Source organism: Prenolepis imparis, unplaced genomic scaffold (genome assembly GCF_030444845.1).
Source record: "Prenolepis imparis isolate NDT839.2.m4 unplaced genomic scaffold, iyPreImpa1.0 SCAF_7, whole genome shotgun sequence".
Taxonomy (NCBI): Eukaryota; Metazoa; Arthropoda; class Insecta; order Hymenoptera; family Formicidae; genus Prenolepis; species Prenolepis imparis.
This window is the reverse complement of record NW_028141165.1, coordinates 9,444,196-9,465,840: the sequence shown is the minus strand read 5'-3', so window position 1 is coordinate 9,465,840 and position 21,645 is coordinate 9,444,196. Positions and strand designations below refer to the sequence as shown.

The following is a 21,645-nucleotide window of genomic DNA, read 5'->3' as shown; positions in this document are numbered from 1 at the left end:
GCCAAAGAGTTTAAATTTCATCCGCGTCCGTTCAACGTCGGCAAGCAAGAAGTTAATTACATCGTCCACTTCGACCAAAGGATCCACAAAAAAGCTTTTACTTGCTTGGATGATTCCGGTCACTTTCATCATTTCTATCTCTATATAGATTCTCTAATGCAAGATTTTATATAATTAGTAATTAGTATACGTTTAAAATAATTAATTACATAATTAAAAATTAAATAATCAATAAATGATTAAATAATTATAACAACTGCTCTTTTTTAGGATATAAACATACTTTTTAAAGATGTGATTTAATATACATTTATAATTTATATAAAAAAAAGCAGTATAAAATTTATGTGAATGCCTAAAAAACGAAAGTTATTTGTAAGAATAAATGCATGTATCGATTATAAAAATTTTTTTTTACAGAGAATAGATTTCGAGAGATTGTTCTTCGTTCTCGTTCGCTTTAACGTAGCTCTTCCTAGATAAAAAAGTTACGTATTTCATGAATATATCTCTTCTTTCACGCGAACCCCCGGGTTTTCTCACGCGTCCTCACGAAGCAGGCGCTCCTGACCACCATCTCTTTCTGGGCCACCCCGAAACCCTGGAGAAGCGTGCGCTCCATTTCACGGTTATTTCCTAAGAAGCCGACCGAGACGCGGTCCTTTGAAATGCACCACTTCGCGGCGAAGATCTGAGGCGAGCCGCCGAGAAAGGATTTTCGCGCTCTTGAGTCCTCAATTTCTCCCCTTTTCGACAGGAGAGATCCTTGGACGGGTGCGATATACTCTCTCGATTTACCCAACTTTCAGAAATATCAATTCGACCGGGTTCTTTTGATCTTTGAAACGTAGCCGATCCGCCAGATCGAGCATGAGAAGAGGAGGACCTCGAGGGTGGATTTTTCGTAATTTTTCCTTCCGGTCATGCGCCCCTCGTGGGAATGTATTACATAACGATATCGCCCATCCGGATAATCGTAAATCATCAAAGAAAGATATGAAGAAAGCAAGATGTGAATACAAGAAGTTCCCGTTATGTCATCAAGGGATTTAAAAGGATTATAAAGGAAGAAAAATTGAATTGAATACTTGCCACTTTGCTTAGCGAATCTATTTTGACTTAGGAGGATTTCTAAGTCAATTTGAAAAGACCTTCGACATTTATTATGAAATATCGACATCACCCATTACTAAATTCGCTAGATTTGTTAAACAAAGAGAAAGAAATTGACACATTTCAAGGAAAATAAATAACAAAATATAATATTAAATATAATAAAAATAAAAATACATATCTTAAACTATAGAAATTACACCTGCAATAATGTAATTTTATTGAATTAAAATTATCAAACTTTATACATAATTTTGTAAGACATCTGTAAAATATATTATTTATTGAAAAATAATTTATTTTATAGTTTCTATGGAAAGGAAATGTATGTTTCTCGATATTTTATCGTCTTCCGACATATGTATCCATTCCGGAAACGATTGACGAGAAACAAATCGGTATTACGGTTGACATTTCAATTTTTTATCTCTCGTCGCTTCCGGAAAATGTAAAAAAAGCTTACATGGGACAACTGCGCTCGCAGTCGGTGGATTTGCTACACCAAGGACTAAGTTATGTATTTTCCACGGCGGTTCGAAACGAGGGGGAAGCGCAGCACAGGAAAATCGAAGTCGCGACGACCATAGCGAATCGATTAGAATGCGGTGTACGGGGGTGCTCGCCACCTTTGTGAAACACCGAACGTGTAATTTCAAGGTAGTTAAGCCATTTAACGAGATTTTCATCCCACTTGCCTATGCTGCTCTGGAAGAACGAGATCATTTTTACTAGACATCTTTACGATTCCACAGTTACTTCAGAGAAATGTCAAAGTTACTTTAGATTTAAAAAGTGATAATAAGAATAAAAGAATATAATATTAATATATATTTTATATTATTTTTTATTATATTTAATTAATTTATATTTCTTAATACACACATATCTTAATCATTTTTATTCTTTTTGAATCTAATTAGAAGATACTGTTATCTTAAAAAGAATATATATGCACAATATATTTTATATTTTTATTTCTATAAAATGTATAATAAAAGATAGAGAAATACGCGTCGTGGCTGCTATATTATATTTAAATTAAATTTAATGTATGGCTTGTAATATTAAAAATTGCCCAAATTTATATCAGCTATCAATATACATGTATATATTTTTGCATTATAGAGAATGTTCTCCTACGACAAAACTGCGACACAATAATTTGACAAACCACACACATACACACTGTCATATGGCAATCCTTTCCGGCCAATTGGCTGGAATCATCACCACACTTTGCCTTCACGCTGCGAACTATCGCACGCGACACGTGTCAGCCACGTGCCGCGGAATTGGAGTCGTTATATGGCACATCTCCTTGTGCGTATATTTGTCTACAAAGTGTGCGTGTACGCGGTGTCAATCGCACCAAAAATTGCTCGCAGATAACGAGTGTCTTGATAAAAAAAAACCGGATAGTGATAAAATAATAATCCGCTCATCTGCTCTAAAGTGTCACGTGGCAACATGAGTGGCTTAAAAAAAGAACGACCAAGAAAGAAATAATGAACTCAATAGTATTTAAAGAATATTGTATTATTATAAGAGAGAACATACAAGAGTGTTATTTCGGCACTTAGATTGTCAAGCAATAATCCATATGTCGATGAAAGGAAAGCTGAAGCTATTTTTTATTTAAAAGAGATATAAATGTATATTAATTTATAAGAATAAATAATTATTTTAAAAAAATAACTTTTTCAAATCAAAAGAGTATATAGATAATAATATATTAATTATTTATTAAAATGCAATGTTAAGCTAAAAGAGCAAACATATTTTAAGTGATTCATTTTATTAGATACACAAATCTACGAGGTGCTGAGAAAGTTCGAATAGACGATGGACACAATTAATTGTCGCTTCTTCACGCCTTCCTCGTTTTTTCCCAGCGTTATCAACCCCGCGTGTTGGGTCATCGCATTCGCCATCGATCTTCTCTCTTTAAACGGATATCTCGAATTTAACCCGACGAACGACGGCCGATCACACGTGCGACTCACTCTGCGCGTGAATGAAGACTACGAGGAGGAGTAAACGAACGCCTTCGCCACGTGTCCGTATCACCGATCCCAAATTCAACAGCGATCAGACGGCACGTGCCAAACGAGCAGCGTGTAAAAGTGACCGTAATTGAGATATCATAATCAAATGAGAGATTCCCGGCTAATCTCGGCGGTTTCGCACCGCGGTCGCGCGCACGTGCGGCCGCCACGTGTTTGCCAGCTCGCCTGTCAAATTCGTTATTTGTGACACTTTGCGCATCGATTAGGGGAATTAGCATCACGAAAAAAAATATTTAGCCACCGTAGCTAAATTTTAGCTGTCTCTATATTACACCTAAAATTTAGGCATACTAACTAATTTCAGATGCAATATAGGGATAGTTAAAATTTAGCTATGATGGCTAATTTTTTTTCCTGATTAGAATGGTCGAAATAAGATGCAACGCGCATTTAAACGGAGCTTCTTTAATCAAGGATAACTGTACTTCCACTCGGAGATTTAATTATTCTATTTTAATGCATCTGTTAAAAAATATATCTTCTCCTAGAAAAAATTTTTAGAGACTTAAAATAATAAAGAAAAGAGCAAGGGGAAATATTAATTAGAATTTGCAAAATTAATACAACATAGTTTCTTATGTGTTACATTGTCATAACTTATTATATGAGTTTTCTAAATAATTTTATCGTTAAACATCTTTAATTACAACAGAGATTTTTGTCTAAAAAATGTTGTGAAATTGTCGTGATAATTAAAATTTGAATGCTTGTCTAGAATATAAATGTAAATTCAATTTCTTTTATAATTATTATGTGATACTCTTATTCTCTTATTCTCAAAATGCAGAAACAACCTACTTGCAAGTAAGTTTATCAATAATGATCAGAAAAAACAAGATGGTACGATAGAAGTGGATTAGACGATTTGTATAGAACGGTATCGCAGCAATCGCCGCAGGATATTGGAGCAGCCTGTCACGTTGTAAATGTTTGCAGCACGTGATGCGCCCGTAGCAATTTGCAGAAGAGTTCAATTAAAGCGCACAATCTATTGAAGCAAGTTTACACAATCATTTAGGCGAGTACAACAACAAATACGCATGTATGAAAAGAAATTTATGCAAAAATTTTTGCTGCAAGTCTCGATAGTAAAAAATTCAGATAGAGTAATACAATTAAATGCAGTTAGAATAAAAAAATTTGCAATTAATAAAAAATATAAAAATTAAATTAAACAAAAATATGCATGTTCGCGATAAAAGATAAATGTACGTACAACAACAAAAATTATCTACATCCATTTCGACTAATTTAAATAAATACAATTTAAAAAATGTGGGCCATTCTAGTGTTATGTCAAATTGAAAAGAGTAACAGAGAGATTAAATTAAAAATTGTATTATTTTCAGTGTATATAGAATCGTTATAATTTTTAATGGATCGACTTACGTAGATGTCAACGATTTCGCGTAAGCAGAAGCTAAATGAAACGAGGAACAAAAAGTATTACAACGTATAAAGAATACAAAAAAAAACGATACGCGTCATTGTCGTTACTATTCATGTCGGGGCTTCAATCGTTTCGTGCTTAGACTTCTCACAAAAGCTCCCCTTGGCCCCCATGCGGATGATCATAGGCACCCGCACTTAAATCTGATTCAGATAACGGCTCTCCTCCTTCTTTCTTTCTCTTCCTTTTTGCAAGTACAAATGAACTCATGGTATTCAATCGATAACGGAACACATTAAACGCCCGGTGACTCTTCAAAGAGAAAATCCGATCGAATATGCATTGTGTTCGATTATGTGTGAGATATATAAAATAAAAGAAAAATTACATCCTAAAAAAACTCTAACAATTGCAATAAATCGCGCGCGTCTCTAAACATAGAAAATAATTACAATATTGTTGCAAAATTAATTCAACATCAGCCTCTATTAAGGGATATATAAAGGGATCCGGTTGCGTCCAAAAAAATGCGGGTTAAGAGTTAGAGGTCGGCAAATTCGATTTCCGTTAGCGGATGTGAAGGGCGCCCACCGGCGATGCGTGGTCCAGGGGGGATGAAACAAAGTGATCACATTAGAATCCACTGCGGATCTCGTCGAGGTCGAGATATACCTTCGATCAGATACCTTCCGCGGCTGCCAGGTGAGCCAATTCAAGCGAGTAACGCCTTTTGACGTTAACGCCAGCCACCTCTCGTGTTTGCCACGCATCGTAAACGCACAATGGCCAGCAGATCGTAATCTCCCGTCTTGGTTCCCGGTTCCAGCGACTATTACTATTATGTGTATACTCGTGTACTATCACCCCATTGTCTCATTTATTTGTCGGAGCGTCATTAAAAAAGATACACGGCCGTCTCTCGTATTAAAGGACTCGCGTTGTCGAATTTCTCCGATTTTTGCATCGATAACTGAATGAATGATAAATACCCCAAAAAATTATTTGCATATTTTATTATTATTTTATGTAATTTTAAATATGTGCAACATCTGTAAAATATTATATATCTATGAGATTATAGCAATATTCATAACAATATAAATAATTTGCTCGACATTTTCTTTGCTTTAATGAGTTACGAGGAGACTAGCGTTGAGTTCTCGACGTGTGTGAGTCATTGATTACAATAAAAATGGGATTTACCGACTCATCGCATCGCAAAATCCGAGATGGTCGAACCCGGATTCGGGAGACAGGAGCTCGTTCCTGGGGAATACTCGACGAAGGGAGAGCCTTTGTCCGCGTAGTTCCGCGAGAATCCATCTCCTCTTCTGTGTCCCGAGGGATTCTTCGTGTATTATATTACCGGTCGCCCTCCTAGGAACGATCATTATCTCTTTAGGAACTCGAAGCCAGAAATATGGGCCAAATAATGTAGGAATTATTCGCTTTATTAATAATAGCTACAATATTACCGCACACACAAAGTATTACCGAGTAATTTATAAAAACACATTATATTTATCTCTTCTATCATATCTTGCATCTTTTTTAAATAATTTTTCCTTTGACACGTATATTTCTTTCTCCAAATTAAAAATTTTATATTTAATTTTTCTACTAAAATTTTGTTCTATTTTTACAAGATACAATATTAGTCTCAAAATTATATTATATCTGGATTAATTATGAGAAAAACTATTAATTAAAAAAAAAGATGGAATATCATATTTCACATTGTAATATTCAAACCTTTTGACGAAGTCTGGTATTAAAAAAACGGTACATATATTGCATAGTGAACATCGCGCAGATGTCTGCCGACCACTTGAAAACGAAGTGGCCCGGTCCGCGAACAAGTAAAAACAGTTACCATGAAATAATATCGTCGAGAAAAAAAGACCGCACGCGCCATTGCTTCTCTATCGCCATGCCATGCTATAAGATAAACTGTGGCAGCCTAAATAGGGGTCTAAATATGTCGATATAGATCGAAACAAACCGGACAAATGAATCGTGAGATAACTTTTATTATAAATAATCTCCCTTTTCTCTCTTTTTCCTCTATATCTATCTCACGTTACATTTTTATTCATATTAATTTCTAATTTCAATAAATAGTTACAATATCTATAACTTATAATTTAATATTTTTATTCTCAATATTAATAAATATTTCGCAATATGCGCAAAATATGTATATTAAATTTTAATTAAAATCTATTTACGATGAGCCATAGGCTGTATGAGCTCATTCTTTTTATTTTCCTTCAATATCCCCTTCGTAATAAATCGACGAGGTCAAAGGAAAACACAGATTCCCAAAGGATCCGATCCCCGCGGAGAAACAGAGTATCGATAAAAATCGCTACATTTTTCCTAAAAACAAGGTTCGGCCCCTGCTGAATTTTCCCTCCCCCTTCTCTCTTCCGTGTCAATCCCTATGTGACAATCGGTCCGTGGAGCGAGCGATGTCTCCTAACTGGGGTACCTGTAACCCCCCCCGCAGTTTCGGCGCCCTAAAAACGTCCTTCCGGACGAACGCGCGCCTAGAATGGAAATCCCTCGTACGCGATAATGCGAGCACGTCAATCCTCCCGTTCCGACGATTATGAACTGCCTGTTCGAAGACGAATGCTAATCAGATTCTAATTCGTTCGCATGTCGTCCGAGCTCGAATTAATGAGCGCGAGTAAACGATGCGTAGAGATCCGATCTGCGTCGAATCGAAATAAATGTTATTCCCTCATAAAATTTTTCGTTTTCTTTTACACATTAACGTGCTTTATTTAATTTAAAAAAATATATGTAATTAATAAAATTGTGTATACTATTAATAGAAATTTTTTGAATTCCCGAATTCAACCTATGTTTTTTTATTTTCATAATTTTTATGAGGAATTATATATTTGCACATCATATGTCCGTTCTTTTACAAGTATCAGACGCATTTGATGGATTACGAAAGCACGACAGACGTGCTGTATTTTGAAAAAAAGCGATAACTTGGGTGCGAAAACACCCTTCGACGACAAAACACCGATCTCGTTCGCTATTACAATTTTTAGTAAAAAAAAGTAAACTCTGTGCGAATACGCTGCAACTGCGACGAGCGAAGCGTGAAGGAAGCGTGATCGAAATCACATTTCTGGAAGACTGGTCTAAGTCATGCTAATCGAACGGAATATTGATTAAGTGTTTACCTGCCTACGCACAAATGGCTCTTTTAGATATAAACAAGATAATATATTCAAGGCAATGTATTTAAAAAAAGAACGCTTTTAATAAACTGAGGACAAAACGACGTGAAATAAAATTTTATTAATATTTAATTAATTATTTTGCAAAATTTTTCGCAATACACAAAAATTACAAAAGTTAGTTCAATTGAAAAGAAGAAATGTCATTATGCTTAACGACGGCGTTTATATTAGCTTTTCTAAGAAATCTAAAAATTTTCTTTCATAATATTTTTTTTATATCGGTTATCATATTTTTTATAGTGGAAAAATTAGAAGAATAGAATGCGACCATGCAGCTCGTTACATCTACCAGAGAAAACAAACTGGTCATATCTCGTTGTGCGCATTATGTTCGGACTGTCACGGTTGTAGAGGATTACACATCGATTACGAGACGCAATTTTAAAACTTTCTCCCTTCTGTAGTCTGCCCTCTTTCTCTTTCTCTCTCTTGCAACCCTTTGTGGGTTACTCTATGGTTTTACAATCAGTCACCCGTGCTGTGACACGACCGATGGGTCGTCGTCTACGAAGGGGTTGCCTCGTTTCGAAAAGCGGATTACGCTCATATCTTGTTCCTCCTTTTAGTTCTCACTTCATGCCAAGGCGATTCTCGATATCGATGAACTCGACGATTCGCCCATTTCTCGCGTGATCGATTAGCTCGGATCAAACCGATCGCGCATCTTCCTTCAACGATCGAAAATTCCCTCTTCCCTCGATCGTGGATTCGCACATTTTTCAAATAGCCATAGATTTTTGCCCGTCATTGTTTACGAGAGCGACCCTTTTTTCCAGAAGGCGTGTCTTTCGAAGGGGTAAAATTTGGCTTCCGAAAACGCAGTGACCACAAAAGTGATACACCGCGAGACGTTTTTGAGACAAACGACGCTTCCCCTCTGTGGTGTGTCGAAACGCTTATATTCGTCACATAATTTAATATAAAAAAGTGTCATAACGAAATCAGAAATAAATGCGAAAAATTACTTACAATAAAAATGATTAATTTAAGATCCAACTAAAATTTTGATCTGAATATTATTTATATATCTAAATATCTATCATAATTAAAAGGTTTTAATTTTAATATATAATCATACATTACGTTATTAAAATATAATTAAAAATTTATGTTATTCTTATATATGTAAAATTAGTATTGCAATTGTTTTTGACAGACATTTCCATGACAGAGAATGATCTTAATCTCTGCTGTTCCTAAACTAACAACCACTTTCCAGCAAGATGCGACGTAATTTCTCGATACGTTTTGAGAAATACTTGATGCGAAATTTTCGGTACCCCGAAAGTTTCGCGGTCCCCCAATCTTTGCGCTTTGCAAAGGTGCCCCCAGCTTTTTTTCCAGTATGAATGATGATGTATGGATGCTGGCTCTAGGCACCGGGGGCTTGGTAAAGGGTTCCATTGTTGCGCCCTCCCCTGGAGAACGAACCCACTCTGCCCCGCAGGGGAAACCTTCGTGAAATATTACTGCCAAGCAACAAACTGCATTCTGCAGGCTGTATACTGTTAATTTTATGCCCGATTTTTTGTCCACTCCATCTACCCCCTCTCTGCCTTCTTCACCCCGTATCCTTTGCAACTATCCCTCGATGTTGTTACACAACGAGTCCGCGATTCAAAGTACCGATAATAATAAATAATCGTTAAATAATCCTTTTTGGGAATAAAAGTTGGGAAATATGCAAAATAATTTTGATCTTTATATATTATTTGATACATAAATAAATACCGTGTACATTATACAAATTTTAAAAACATTTTTTATCTTAATTTTACAAGTATTAAAACTTACAAAAACTTTATAAATTGAAAAAAATACAGAATAAGAATATATAATATAAAATGAAAAATGCAATCAGCGAGAGCAGAGATTTTTAAAAATTTATTACTACATAAAACAAGTATCTTACATTACTTTGGGGCTCGATTGAACCTTCCTGAAAAGAATACAGTAATCCGAGAAACGGGCAAATCGGGTCCGGCGAGAACAATGAGAGACCGCAATTAATAGGGCCTGTAATCGGATGCACCGCGCGCGTGCGCTTCGCATTCTCTATGCAAATTCGATCGGACACGGTTTTAGAGATTCGCCTTGGCCCTTCCTCTCGTGCGTCAACAATGCGCCGACTCTCGCCGACAATGGGAAATAATAAACCGTGATAAATAGCTGAGCAAATACGCGCCTTCGATCACGGCGCTCTTTCTGTCTCTCGATCTTTCCCTCTCGTTCGATTCCAGGTGCGACCGCTCGAATTCCAAACTAAATATACTCGGTAAATATTCGGGGTGGCCCGTGCCGGAATAAACAAATACTGTATTATTAATTTCTTCGCTTACGCCGAAAACACCAGACTCGATTTGTCGCCTGAAATGAAAGCGAGCGCGAAATGTATTCGCGAAGATCACTTTTCTAATTCAAACTTTGTGAGTAAGCAGAAATTTATGGATAAATATATACATATAAATGAAATCAATCAAGATTATACATCACAAAATCAAAAGCTGCCTTTTAATTAAAATTTATTTTATAAATTCAAAATTATTTTGGGATGTGCATAGAAAAGAAAAAAAAAAGAAAAAAATATCTTCGCCTTCATTTTGACACTCACGATAATCTATTGCCTTTGAGCTCACAGTTACCGGAGTTAACAGCATCGTAAAGTTAATTAAACTTGATAGGCATCATTGAGATACATATTGGCTTTGAATAGCCGACTATGATTCACTTTTGTCATACTATAATTCTCTTACTTATTGTTTTATCTAACTACAGAGTATAATTTTAATAGAATAAATATATAATATAATTATAATAAAATTCTCTAAAATCTCTTATTTTCTTTTTGTTAATTTTTCTCTTGTAGTAACTTTTACATGAAAAACAAATTTGTCATATTATATATATTTATATATACAATAGATATAAAATGTTATATTGTTTATTTATATTAATAAAAATATATATTTAAATTAATAAAAATGATAGAACAAAATATGTGATCCTGAAGTGCATTCAGATGACTCAGGAAGAATGAAATCCGTCACGAGACGACGCGACGGTGTGACGGTTTCGAAAGGTCGAAACTTGAAGAGGCAGCACTAATCAAAAGTGGTCCACGGAGACAGATTGAGGGGCGTGTTGAAATAAATCAGTCTTTTGTTTTACAGCCCTAAAACGGCCGTTAGGGATATATACATATATGTATATGCTGCACGCGAAATGACGTCCATTCATTAAAACGCCCCAGCTGCGAGATCGAAAAGACTCCCGGTGTCGATTCAACGACCAAGCGCGATTAAATAATCTCGGGCATTGTGTGACAGCGCCATTATTTATGACGTACATCTATTTATTGTTATCGCATGCAATATGCAAATTTTATTACAGCACATCGCGCTTAATGCTGCGCTCAGACTTTCGCAAACAGAAGGAGATGTCAGTGCAGTTAAATATTTTAAAACAAAAAATGATATTTGTATGTATAAAAAATTATAACAGACATCTCGAAATTTTTCTTTATTTATCAAATATAATCTATTCAATATTAAAATAAAATAGAAAAAAATTATACTGCAAACAGATATTAAATCCGAGTTTTATGCGCCATTTATCGCCTCATTAAAAATCGAGGTTCTGATATATGAAGCAAATTGACGGGCAAAGATAACACTCGTTATATCTGAACGCGAGCAGGAGATGTCTTCTTAACGGAGAGTCTGTGCACTCTGACACAGCATCTTGTAGATATGACATCTTCGAGAGGAGATGGTTGTTTTCACTGCCTTTCCCCAGCTGCAAAACCACTATCGCATAATAAGTGTCATGAACATTCCAAGTTTCAGTTGTCAAGTTACCAATTCTGCTTGTGCACGATGTGAAAGATAGTTTAACAGTGATTGATGATAATGACAGTAGACAATTATGTTTTTATTACTATGCGAAGAAATCTCGCGAGAAAATCTGTACGATAAGGCTCTTGGTAATTATCTCGAATCGTGATTCGAATATTTTTTTATCGCGAAAAAAATACATTGATCTCTTCATTTATCTCATTAATTTTTTATTTCGGTTTCATTTAAAATAATTTAATTTTTATGAGCTTCCTAAAAATATTTATTTTTCCAAAATATTTGTTTTGTTCTAACAAAAATTGTTTTTTTTTTTTTTTAATTAGAAAAAGTGATTTAGAAGCATAACCTTATTTAGCGAAACGATAATACTCGTTTAAAAGCTAAGAGTAGATAACACATAAAGTAATATAAACAAATATAGTTCATGCAAGTGTAATCTAGACGCCGCAAACGAGTTCTCATGAATCATATACGTTATATATAGAAGACAACATTAAACGTATATATATTGTAATTCAGTCGAATCTCTTAATTAAATTCCACAATAGTTCAAAAGATATTTTTGAAAAATCGCATTTTTTTTCAAACGCGACATAAATATTTTGTATTTTTAAAACTCTATTGCATTTTCTTTCTTTACTAGCTTTTATATTTATATTTTTTATTTAATTCTCTTTTTCCATTAATTTTATTAATTCTATTAATAAAATAATTAATTATTAGAATTAATTATTATACAATATTATTGCATGTTAATAAAATAGTACCTATGATAAGTGTAAAGATAAAAATTTTAATTATAATTGGAAACAATCTGTTATATGATCCATTTAATATATGGATAAGGTGTTTCGTTTTTGTGTCGCGCTTAATTTTATTATTAAACATATTAATTATGTAACATGTTCACGTTATTTTCCGATCAAAGATTTTACTTTTAATAAGAGAGATCGATAGTGTCTATCGGCGAAAGTCTAGTGCACGCAAGATGAAGAAGTGCTGTGAAGTATAATTATTGCGCGGGCGCGGGTCAATAATCCGTGCCACGTTGCTTGGCGACGGTATTCCTACTCTGAACCTTTGGAACAGTCGGCGCGAAGTGCTCCTCTTCCTTCTCCAGCTGCTCCAGACTCCAGACAGAAGCCATTCGGTCTTCTGCACGACACTATCAGAAGCGAAAACGAAGATCTTGTGTTCCAACTTTGTTGACTGTGAGTCCTCCTGTAGTGCCTCGTCGCCGTTCGCGAAGAGAATTAGCCAGGTACGCGATTTACATTTGGTCTTTTCTATCCGCTAAAAGATCTCTATGCATTTGAAACTGCGCTGATTTTCTCGTGGGAGGAACACGTGACTGAGATCTGGAATATATATTCTGCATGCGTAAAAGATACTTTTATCGTGTGACACATCGTTAGACCGCGACTTATTTTAATCGCCTCCACACTTCGCAAAATTATCTAAAAGCATATCTGCATTGCATTTTTTGTAAATTAAATTTTATGTAAATTTAAATTGTTTGATATTAATTCATTATATATATATATTACAATATGACAACTAGAGTATAATATTTTTAAATATATTGTAATTGTAAATTGCGTTATCAGTTGCATTTCTGAGTTCTCAATTAATATACAATAATTTTACAAATTTTATTTACATTAAAATTCTTCGCGTTAAAATATTTATAAATTATATAATCGCGTGTGCAGAATTTTTATCTGCAAAAAGATAAATCCATTTTTTTGTGTTTTACACGATAATTTAAACTTAATATTTCGTAAAAATTTTCACTTTGAAAAGTGCGATTTACTCATTGGCAACGTTAACAACTCGTTCAATTACCATACATTATGGCTGATTTCCCGCTGTAGATTAACAGAAGTAAGTACAAGAGAGAACCTCTATTATATGCTAACACCGTTTAAACGAACGTTCGATTATTTAAATGATAAGAAATAAAAATAAACATTTTACACAAATAAATTTTTACGGTACACTATAAAACACTATAATTAGTTTTAAATCATATAATGATATAAAATGCAAAAAGAAGCAGCTTTGCTAAAATAGCTATGCCGAAAAAATATATAGAAACTCATTAAAAAATTAAGAAAATAAAATGGAAACTGAGGATGTTTAAAATTGTGTGCGCTATATTAAAAGATTTATTATTAATCGTAATTGACGCGTCTGGAAAATTTACTCAAAGTCGCGACCCACTCGCAAACACGCGAAAATATCTCGATGCTTCAAATCAAAGCGTCTAATGAGAGTCATCTACACATGCTAATTTGAAAATTGGAGATTATTAATTCACAGAATTTGACTCCGATGAGTTTTTAGAAGATTTCCCATCCAATAATGAAAAGAAAAAACAACGATTTGCCGGGAACTTTCCAGAGACAATAAAATTACGCTGCGAGAAACAGCAATCATAAGCCGCTTACAAATTATCGATCTCGATCTCTCGAAGCTTTCGCTTTTGAATATTGGCAAATTGTACGTCAATTATCATTGCGCTAATCTGTTATTTGCTTGCAGAACTGGAAGTGGTATGTTGAAGAAGAAGGACAAGTCGATGAGAAATGCATCTACGCCAAATGATGAATTACACGTAGAAACGTCTATGAAATACTTGTCGGGATGTTGGTCGTCATTGAAACGATCGTTTAATAATAACTTCGAAAGATTATTCAATTTCAAAGCGAACAATGTGTCAAGTTTTGAAAAGTTCACTCAATTCCTCTATCGTCCAACTGATCCAGCCAGTCTGGGAGTGGCAAGAGCCTTGTTTGGTAAGTCTACATATCAAAAATTATAAAATTATTTGTAATTAATTTCTCTCTAATACTATATATTAAACAAATAATCATAAATTGACACATCAAAATTCTGTAAATTATTTTACTCACAATCAACATCTAAAAGAATTTGTATCTATATATAAACAATTTAATATATAGGTATATATATACATCTTGAAATATAATATTTATTACATAATTTACTACAAATTTTACTACATTTTAATTTTTTAAATACATATATATTTATTGCAAAATTGAATGCAATTGTAAAATATTTTTTATATCTTTGTCTAACAATAAAATTATTTCACAGTTATGATAATTGGAAGATCGAAAAAGAATGATTAATAGATTAATCGATTTTAATTATAATCATGATTATAATTTATATTTTATTACATTAATAATATATCATGATTATCACTGCAGCACTTTATAAATAAAGGAAAGAATTTGAATCGTAGAAATTAATACGATTTAAGACCTATTAAAGCAGTCAGTACATGAGGATTAATGGTTCGAGCCAATAGAAACATGTGATTGTATATTGTCTGTAAAAAATCACACATCTTGTATTAGCATTTTTATCTTAATAATTTGCAATCAAGATTTAACATCGTTTAAATTAAACGCTAAAAATGAAATAATCTGTAATTATGTGTGAAAGAACAATAATTTATTAAATTATCTTATTAAACGATCTCTCATTTTTCTATTCGTGGAATTTCGTATTCTGAAAATTCTCAATGACAAGTCACGTCTTTTGCCAGGATTGTGTATGGTGATAGACATCGTCGAGGAGAGAGGATTCGCAGACATCGATATAAAATGGGGCGATCCGTGGGATTGTCATTTCCCATTGATCCACGGGATGAAAGCACCGTCACTTCCGTGGATGATAGTAATATACACGATAATGTGGACAGGTGCCTTCGGAATCACTCTCGGTCTGCACTTCAAGATCGCATGCGCCTGCTTCGTGTTGCCCTACTGGTACATCTTTCTCCTGGACAAGGGCTATTGGAACAATCATACTTATCTCTACGGTATCGTGGCGACCTTGTTCTGGGGAACGGAAGCGAACAAGTATTTGTAAGTCTAATCCTTTTTTATTCCTGATAACTCCTCGTATTAATTACGAGCTAATTGAAAATTAATGTATTAATATTCTCGTAGCGCATTGGATGCAAATAAAGCGAAACGAAACGGCAATTCTGTACCGTACTGGAATTACTTCATTCTGAAATTTCAATTTTTCACTCTTTACTTCTTGGCCGGCCTGAAGAAGTCCGGCAGGGAATGGCTCGAAGGCTACGCTATGATAAATTTATCCAGACACTGGGTGTTTCATCCGTTCAAGTGAGTGATATTATTCGAAACGAGATAAAAAAATACATCAAATATTGTAACATTATTTTCTTGCTAACAGATAATCTAAAATCTAGATGAAAAGGAACAATTTTTTTCAGAATAGCTTTAACAGCCGAACAGATTGACTTTCTAATCGTCCACTGGTTTGCCTTTATCCTCGATCTGTCCGTCGGATTCTGGATGCTGTTCGAAAGAACACGAATACCGGCCATGATATTCTGCGCTGCTTTTCACATCATGAACTCGAGATTATTTAGTATAGGTAACTATCACTATTCTTATGTTTGATAAAATATTAATGAAGCGTGATGTTGAAAAATTGAAGCTTTTTTGGGGGTTTGTTCCAAATCTTTCCAGGGATGTTCCCGTATGTGTGCCTAGCGACAATGTCATTATTTTGCAGCGCGGACTGGCCACGTAGATTAAGACTTTACTTTAACTGGAAGCGAGAGATTTTGCTGACTGATGTAAATTTAATCGCAAATAGCATGAAAGAGACTGATAGTCAAAAAGAATCTCCAAGTTCCGATTGTTCCACGTTGCCTTCGAATGAAATTTTACATAATAATGAAACGACACATAAAGGTAAATAATCATATCTCTTTACAATCATAATTCAATATAAATTCTAAGATGTTTACGCTTTCAGAGAAAAGAACGAAGGAAAAAGTAGATAAAAATGATTCTGTTAAATCAGAATCTAACGTAAAAGTCCCAAAAGATATTGACCAAAAAGATAACGATATACAATCATCGAAAAATCCAATTGAGTCCGATGAAAAGGAAACAGCAAATATTTCTAAAAAACTTCGAAGAGATCAGCAACCACCAAAAGCTACAAGAAAACAAAAGTTTGTGATGTCTCTGTTGTTGTGTCATGTTGTGCTACAATTTTTCTTGCCGTATTCGCATTTTATATCAAAGGTATTTAGATAAGATTATTAACATTAATATTATTACATTGATATTATTTAAAAATAATTATTATTTCACGCTTATATTTTATTACATTTAAACATACAATGCGATCTGTTTCGCAAAGTTACAAAACAAAATAATTTCTATTGCAAATTTTTTAAAATTTAAATAAATTTTTATACAATATTTATTTTTAATTCTATGACTACGTGAAATATTTTATATTTTAGGGTTACAACAATTGGGTACCTGGTTTATACGGTTATTCTTGGGATATGATGATACATGCCTGGGATACTATATTGGTAGTGATCAAAGTGCATGATAACGAGAACAACGAAGTTCGATATTTAAATCCTGAAGCATGGGTCCAAGGAGACCGATGGGTGAGACACGGGGATATGGCGATTCAATATTCACAATGCTTAAAGGTATTGAAGCGTCGCAGTGAAAAATGTATAAAGTTGCATAATATTTTTAATTAATATATCTTTGGCTTTTACTCGAGTCTCGTTTTTTATATAACTAAAAAAAATTAACCGTATGCGATTTTACACGCCAAAAATTATTTCAAATCAATCCCATCTTAATTAGTATTCCCACTTAATTAGTATATTAATTACGATATTTGATTTGGGCTAAATCTAATCAAATTAACTTCATCTTTTGACATATCTGAGTGCATCTTTATCAAACATTTATATATATAACTCCAGCTGGATTATTACTTTATTTAAATTATATGTTATGCCTATCGATCTATCGATTTATATGGAAACAAAAACATTTTATTTTTGACGATGGATTAATTTTAAAACCTAATGCGATTTTATATGACCCAACCGCGACTAGAAATAATTTTAAATCAATCTCATCTCGCTTAATTAGTATTCCCATTTAATTAGTATAATTACGATAATTGATAATTGATGTGAAATAAATCTAACTACTTCTGTTTCATACATAACTTTAGGATAATCTGATGCGTCGAAGAGAGGAAACGTTGAGTAGCCACCGATTTGAGGATAAGGAAAAGTGGATAAGACTGTCCACGAATTTGAGCATTTACATGGATGTGTGGTGTTCGCTAAACGGCAGATTTCAACAGAGAATATTTGATCCAAACGTCGATATGTTGACGGTCGATTGGCATCCTCTTAAACCTGTTTCATTTTTGATACCATTACTTACGCGATATAATTCATATCGGTACGTATCTATTTCTATAGTTGTTAAAACTTTATTAATCATAATGCATTTTCGCACATTCACAAACATATCGCGAAAGATAATTAATTGTAAAGAATAATAATAATTATAAGATTATTATAATAACTAATTAATTATAAGATTAATATAATGATTGTTTAACTAGAAAGGTCAATAAAATTATAATTATTTTCTTTATTGTTGTCAGATATAAATTGGAGGAAATTCAACAGCACGTGTACACCTGGTCGAATTACACGGATGTGTTATTCGTAGCCGATTTTCCAGGCATGTATTTGGAAAATTATATATCCACCGATTTTGCGAACGTCTCCCTGACTGTGTTAGAGGGCGAAGTAACTTATAACGAGGAAGAATCGACGAGTATGATTACCGTATCGAAGGAAAAATCGATTCCCGTGAAAACAGGAATGTTTCATCGAATAAAGACTACGAGTTCCTATCCGGCGTGCTACATGTACACTTACACGAATCAAACGAAGGAGCAATTGGATAGCAACAGGTAAATACCTCTTGTGTATTATACATAAATCTATTTACAATAAATATATATTATGATTTATGTGAGAAGGAATGCGTTTTGATAAATATTTTTCTAATATAGTGCGATTATTTATATTGATACAAAATAATTTTTATTATATTAAATCAATTAAAATAGATTACAATTCTATTCTATCAAGTTATATAAATTTAAGAAATCCAATTAATTTAAAATTGTTTAAAGTCGCACGTGTTTTCAACTTTCAACACATAATTATTTTTCAGGAAAAAACCTTCTCCAGTAGAAAACACGCTGTCGTTGTTAAAAGAAATTAATCATAAGATCACTGCATGGACAAGAGTGTTCGCTCATATAGCAAATGCTTTCTTCAACTTGGTATACGACGTTCCTATGGTGCGACGAGTGCGCGTTAACAAATAATGAGTATTAATAATTAGTATGAGAAAAATTTCTGTTGTATTTAGCACTATTTAAAAAAATTTCTTTTATGTTGAGTTGACTTATATAAAATTTAATTACCAACAAATTCAGTAATATAGAAATTTGACAGATCTCGAATAAAAAATTTAGCTTAAGAAATTAAATTTATGCTGAAGTACATGCAGTTTATAAGTATTTATCTTAAAAATATTTGTAGTATATCATAAAATATTTCTAAACTAATTGTGATAACTCTTAATTATCTTCAATAATAGTAGAAAAAAAGGGAGAGAAAACTCTCTTTCTCTATTTATATACACACATTCATAGAAATATATATATATATATATATATATATATATATATATACATATATACAGAATGGTCCTCGTAAACGATCTTGATATTTAAAACAGTTACGATAATCTAACAAAAAAAATGATGAACAGAAATGTATTTCTTTACAACAGTTCCTTATAACAGTTTCTAATGGGTAACAAATTGCAATAAAAAAATTAGCCAAACACTTTTTGTTTGATAAGAAAGCAAGATTATCTTGATTTTTAAAATAAAATTATCATATTTTTTTAATAGTAATGTAAAGGACAAATTCAATGAGTACACACAATGTCATTTTAAGTTTATAATGTAACTCAATTTAAATTTCCTAAAGCTTAATTCTTCGCTATTAAGAAAATTCTTTAAATAGATTGTAAACAGACACGACACCATCCTGTATAAAAAAAATACGTATATATTGTTATATAAAAACATGAGTATAGCACAGAAGTTATTTTTATTATTTATCCATGTTACAAACGTTGTAAAATAACATATAATATCTTGTTGCAAATAAATCTAATAATCTTAAAACAAATTGTTCCCAATGCGGAAAAATTGTTAGACTTTAATCTTGTTTAATCAAGTGTAGTATGATACACGCTAATGTGAGTTGTTTGCTTTTTTAAAATATTTATATATTTAGTTTTTCTGTAAAAATGTACGAAATATGAAATATATTATATTACTAGAATAAAAAACAAAACCGCGCTAGGCGCGCACTATATTCTTCGTTTTTATATTACTAGAAAAACACAATCGCGCGCTACGCGCGCGACATTCTTAGATTTTTTGTTAAAATGAATATTTTTAAAAAAATAAAATAAAGTTTGTATAAACTTGATTAATATTTTTTCACAGAAATGTGCTGATTAAAGCATTAATTTAATAATTAAATTTTAAAATAACAATATGGTAAAAATAGTAATATATTTAATAGCAATATAATTAAAATAGTATTATGTTGTAAATAATATGTTATAATACCTTCTTCTTGATTAATATTTTTTGATAGAAATCAACTGATAACTGCCAAAAATATTATAACATATTATTCAAAACATATTATTTAAAAAATTAATTAGCAAATTAATACTTTAATCAGTTGATTTCTGTCAAAAAATATTAATAAAGCGAAAATTTGCTTATTAAATTTTACAATAATAATATGTTATAAAAATTAAAATAATAATATGTTTTAAATAATATAATATAATACTTAAAATTCGATTGTTATTTTTGAAAACGATCAACTGATTTCTGTCAAAAAATATTAATCGCAGCTAAGGCATTATAAAATATTATTTACAACATATATTACTATTTTAATTTTTATAACATATTAGAATTTTAAATTTTAATTAGCAAATTAACGATTTATTTAAATATTAAACTAATAATATGTAATAAAAATAAAAATAATAATATATGTTTTAAATAATGTCATAATATTTTTTGACAGTTATCAGATGATTTCTGTCATAAAATATTCGAGTTCAAAATATTATAACATACTATTTACATCATATTATCACATTTTTATGAAATTAATTTTATCTGATATAAATATTTAAAAAGAAAACTTTATACATTTTTTTTTATAGCGATAATTTTTTCACATTAAATTCAACAATAATATTCAAAGAAATTATAATAAATTTTTTTTTGATGTAACATATAGTAAAATAGATTAATGTATACCTAAATGATAACAATATATATAATTATTATATTATATTTGTAAAACTATATAAAACTAAAAATTATGAATTAAAATTATTTAAATATATAAATAATCGCATTTTTAAGAGCAGATGTTCAGGTCATTTTAATTACTTATTTGAAAAACATTGAATGCTTTTCATTAAGAACTTGACTCTTCCTTTATTATGTAATAATTTCATTTTTACGATATTGGTCCCATCCAATATTTATATAATTTAATTAAATTAGAAGTGTGATAAGTTTAATCATTTTAATTACTTATTTTAAAGACATTGAATGCATTCTCAATAAGAATTTGACTTATCTTTCATTATGTAATAATTTCATTTTTACGATAGTGGTCCAATTTAAATATTTTTATAATTTAATTAAATTAGATGAGAGATAAGTTTAATCATTTTTATTACTTATTTGAAAGACATTGAATGCATTTTCATTAAGAATTTTAATCTTGCTTCATTATGTAATAAATTCATTTTTACGATATTGGTTCCATTTATATATTTATACAATTTAAATAACAGAGATCTAAGATTATTTCAATCATCTTAATTACTTAATTGAAAGACATTGAATGCATTTTCATTAAGAATTTGACTCGTGCTTCATTATGTAATAATTTCATTTTTACGATATTGGTC

At 32.0% G+C, this 21,645-nt stretch overlaps 2 protein-coding genes across 2 annotated transcripts in view; one reads left to right on the top strand and one right to left on the bottom strand.

Moving 5' to 3' along the window:
- The window catches only part of Cad74a (cadherin 74A), a 75,149-nt gene that overhangs the window by 35,530 nt on the left and 17,974 nt on the right, over positions 1–21,645 (bottom strand). The gene's annotated exons all lie outside the window — the stretch shown is intronic.
- Gc (gamma-glutamyl carboxylase) lies at positions 12,516–19,909 on the top strand. The gene is made up of 11 exons (XM_083042332.1): positions 12,516–12,947; positions 14,231–14,484; positions 15,267–15,588; positions 15,673–15,855; positions 15,966–16,129; positions 16,225–16,452; positions 16,517–16,791; positions 17,016–17,216; positions 17,759–17,994; positions 18,203–18,517; positions 18,784–19,909. Exons 2-11 carry the CDS (start codon positions 14,244–14,246, stop codon positions 18,938–18,940), a joined length of 2,322 nt encoding a protein of 773 aa, XP_082898458.1. The 5' UTR covers positions 12,516–12,947; positions 14,231–14,243; the 3' UTR covers positions 18,941–19,909.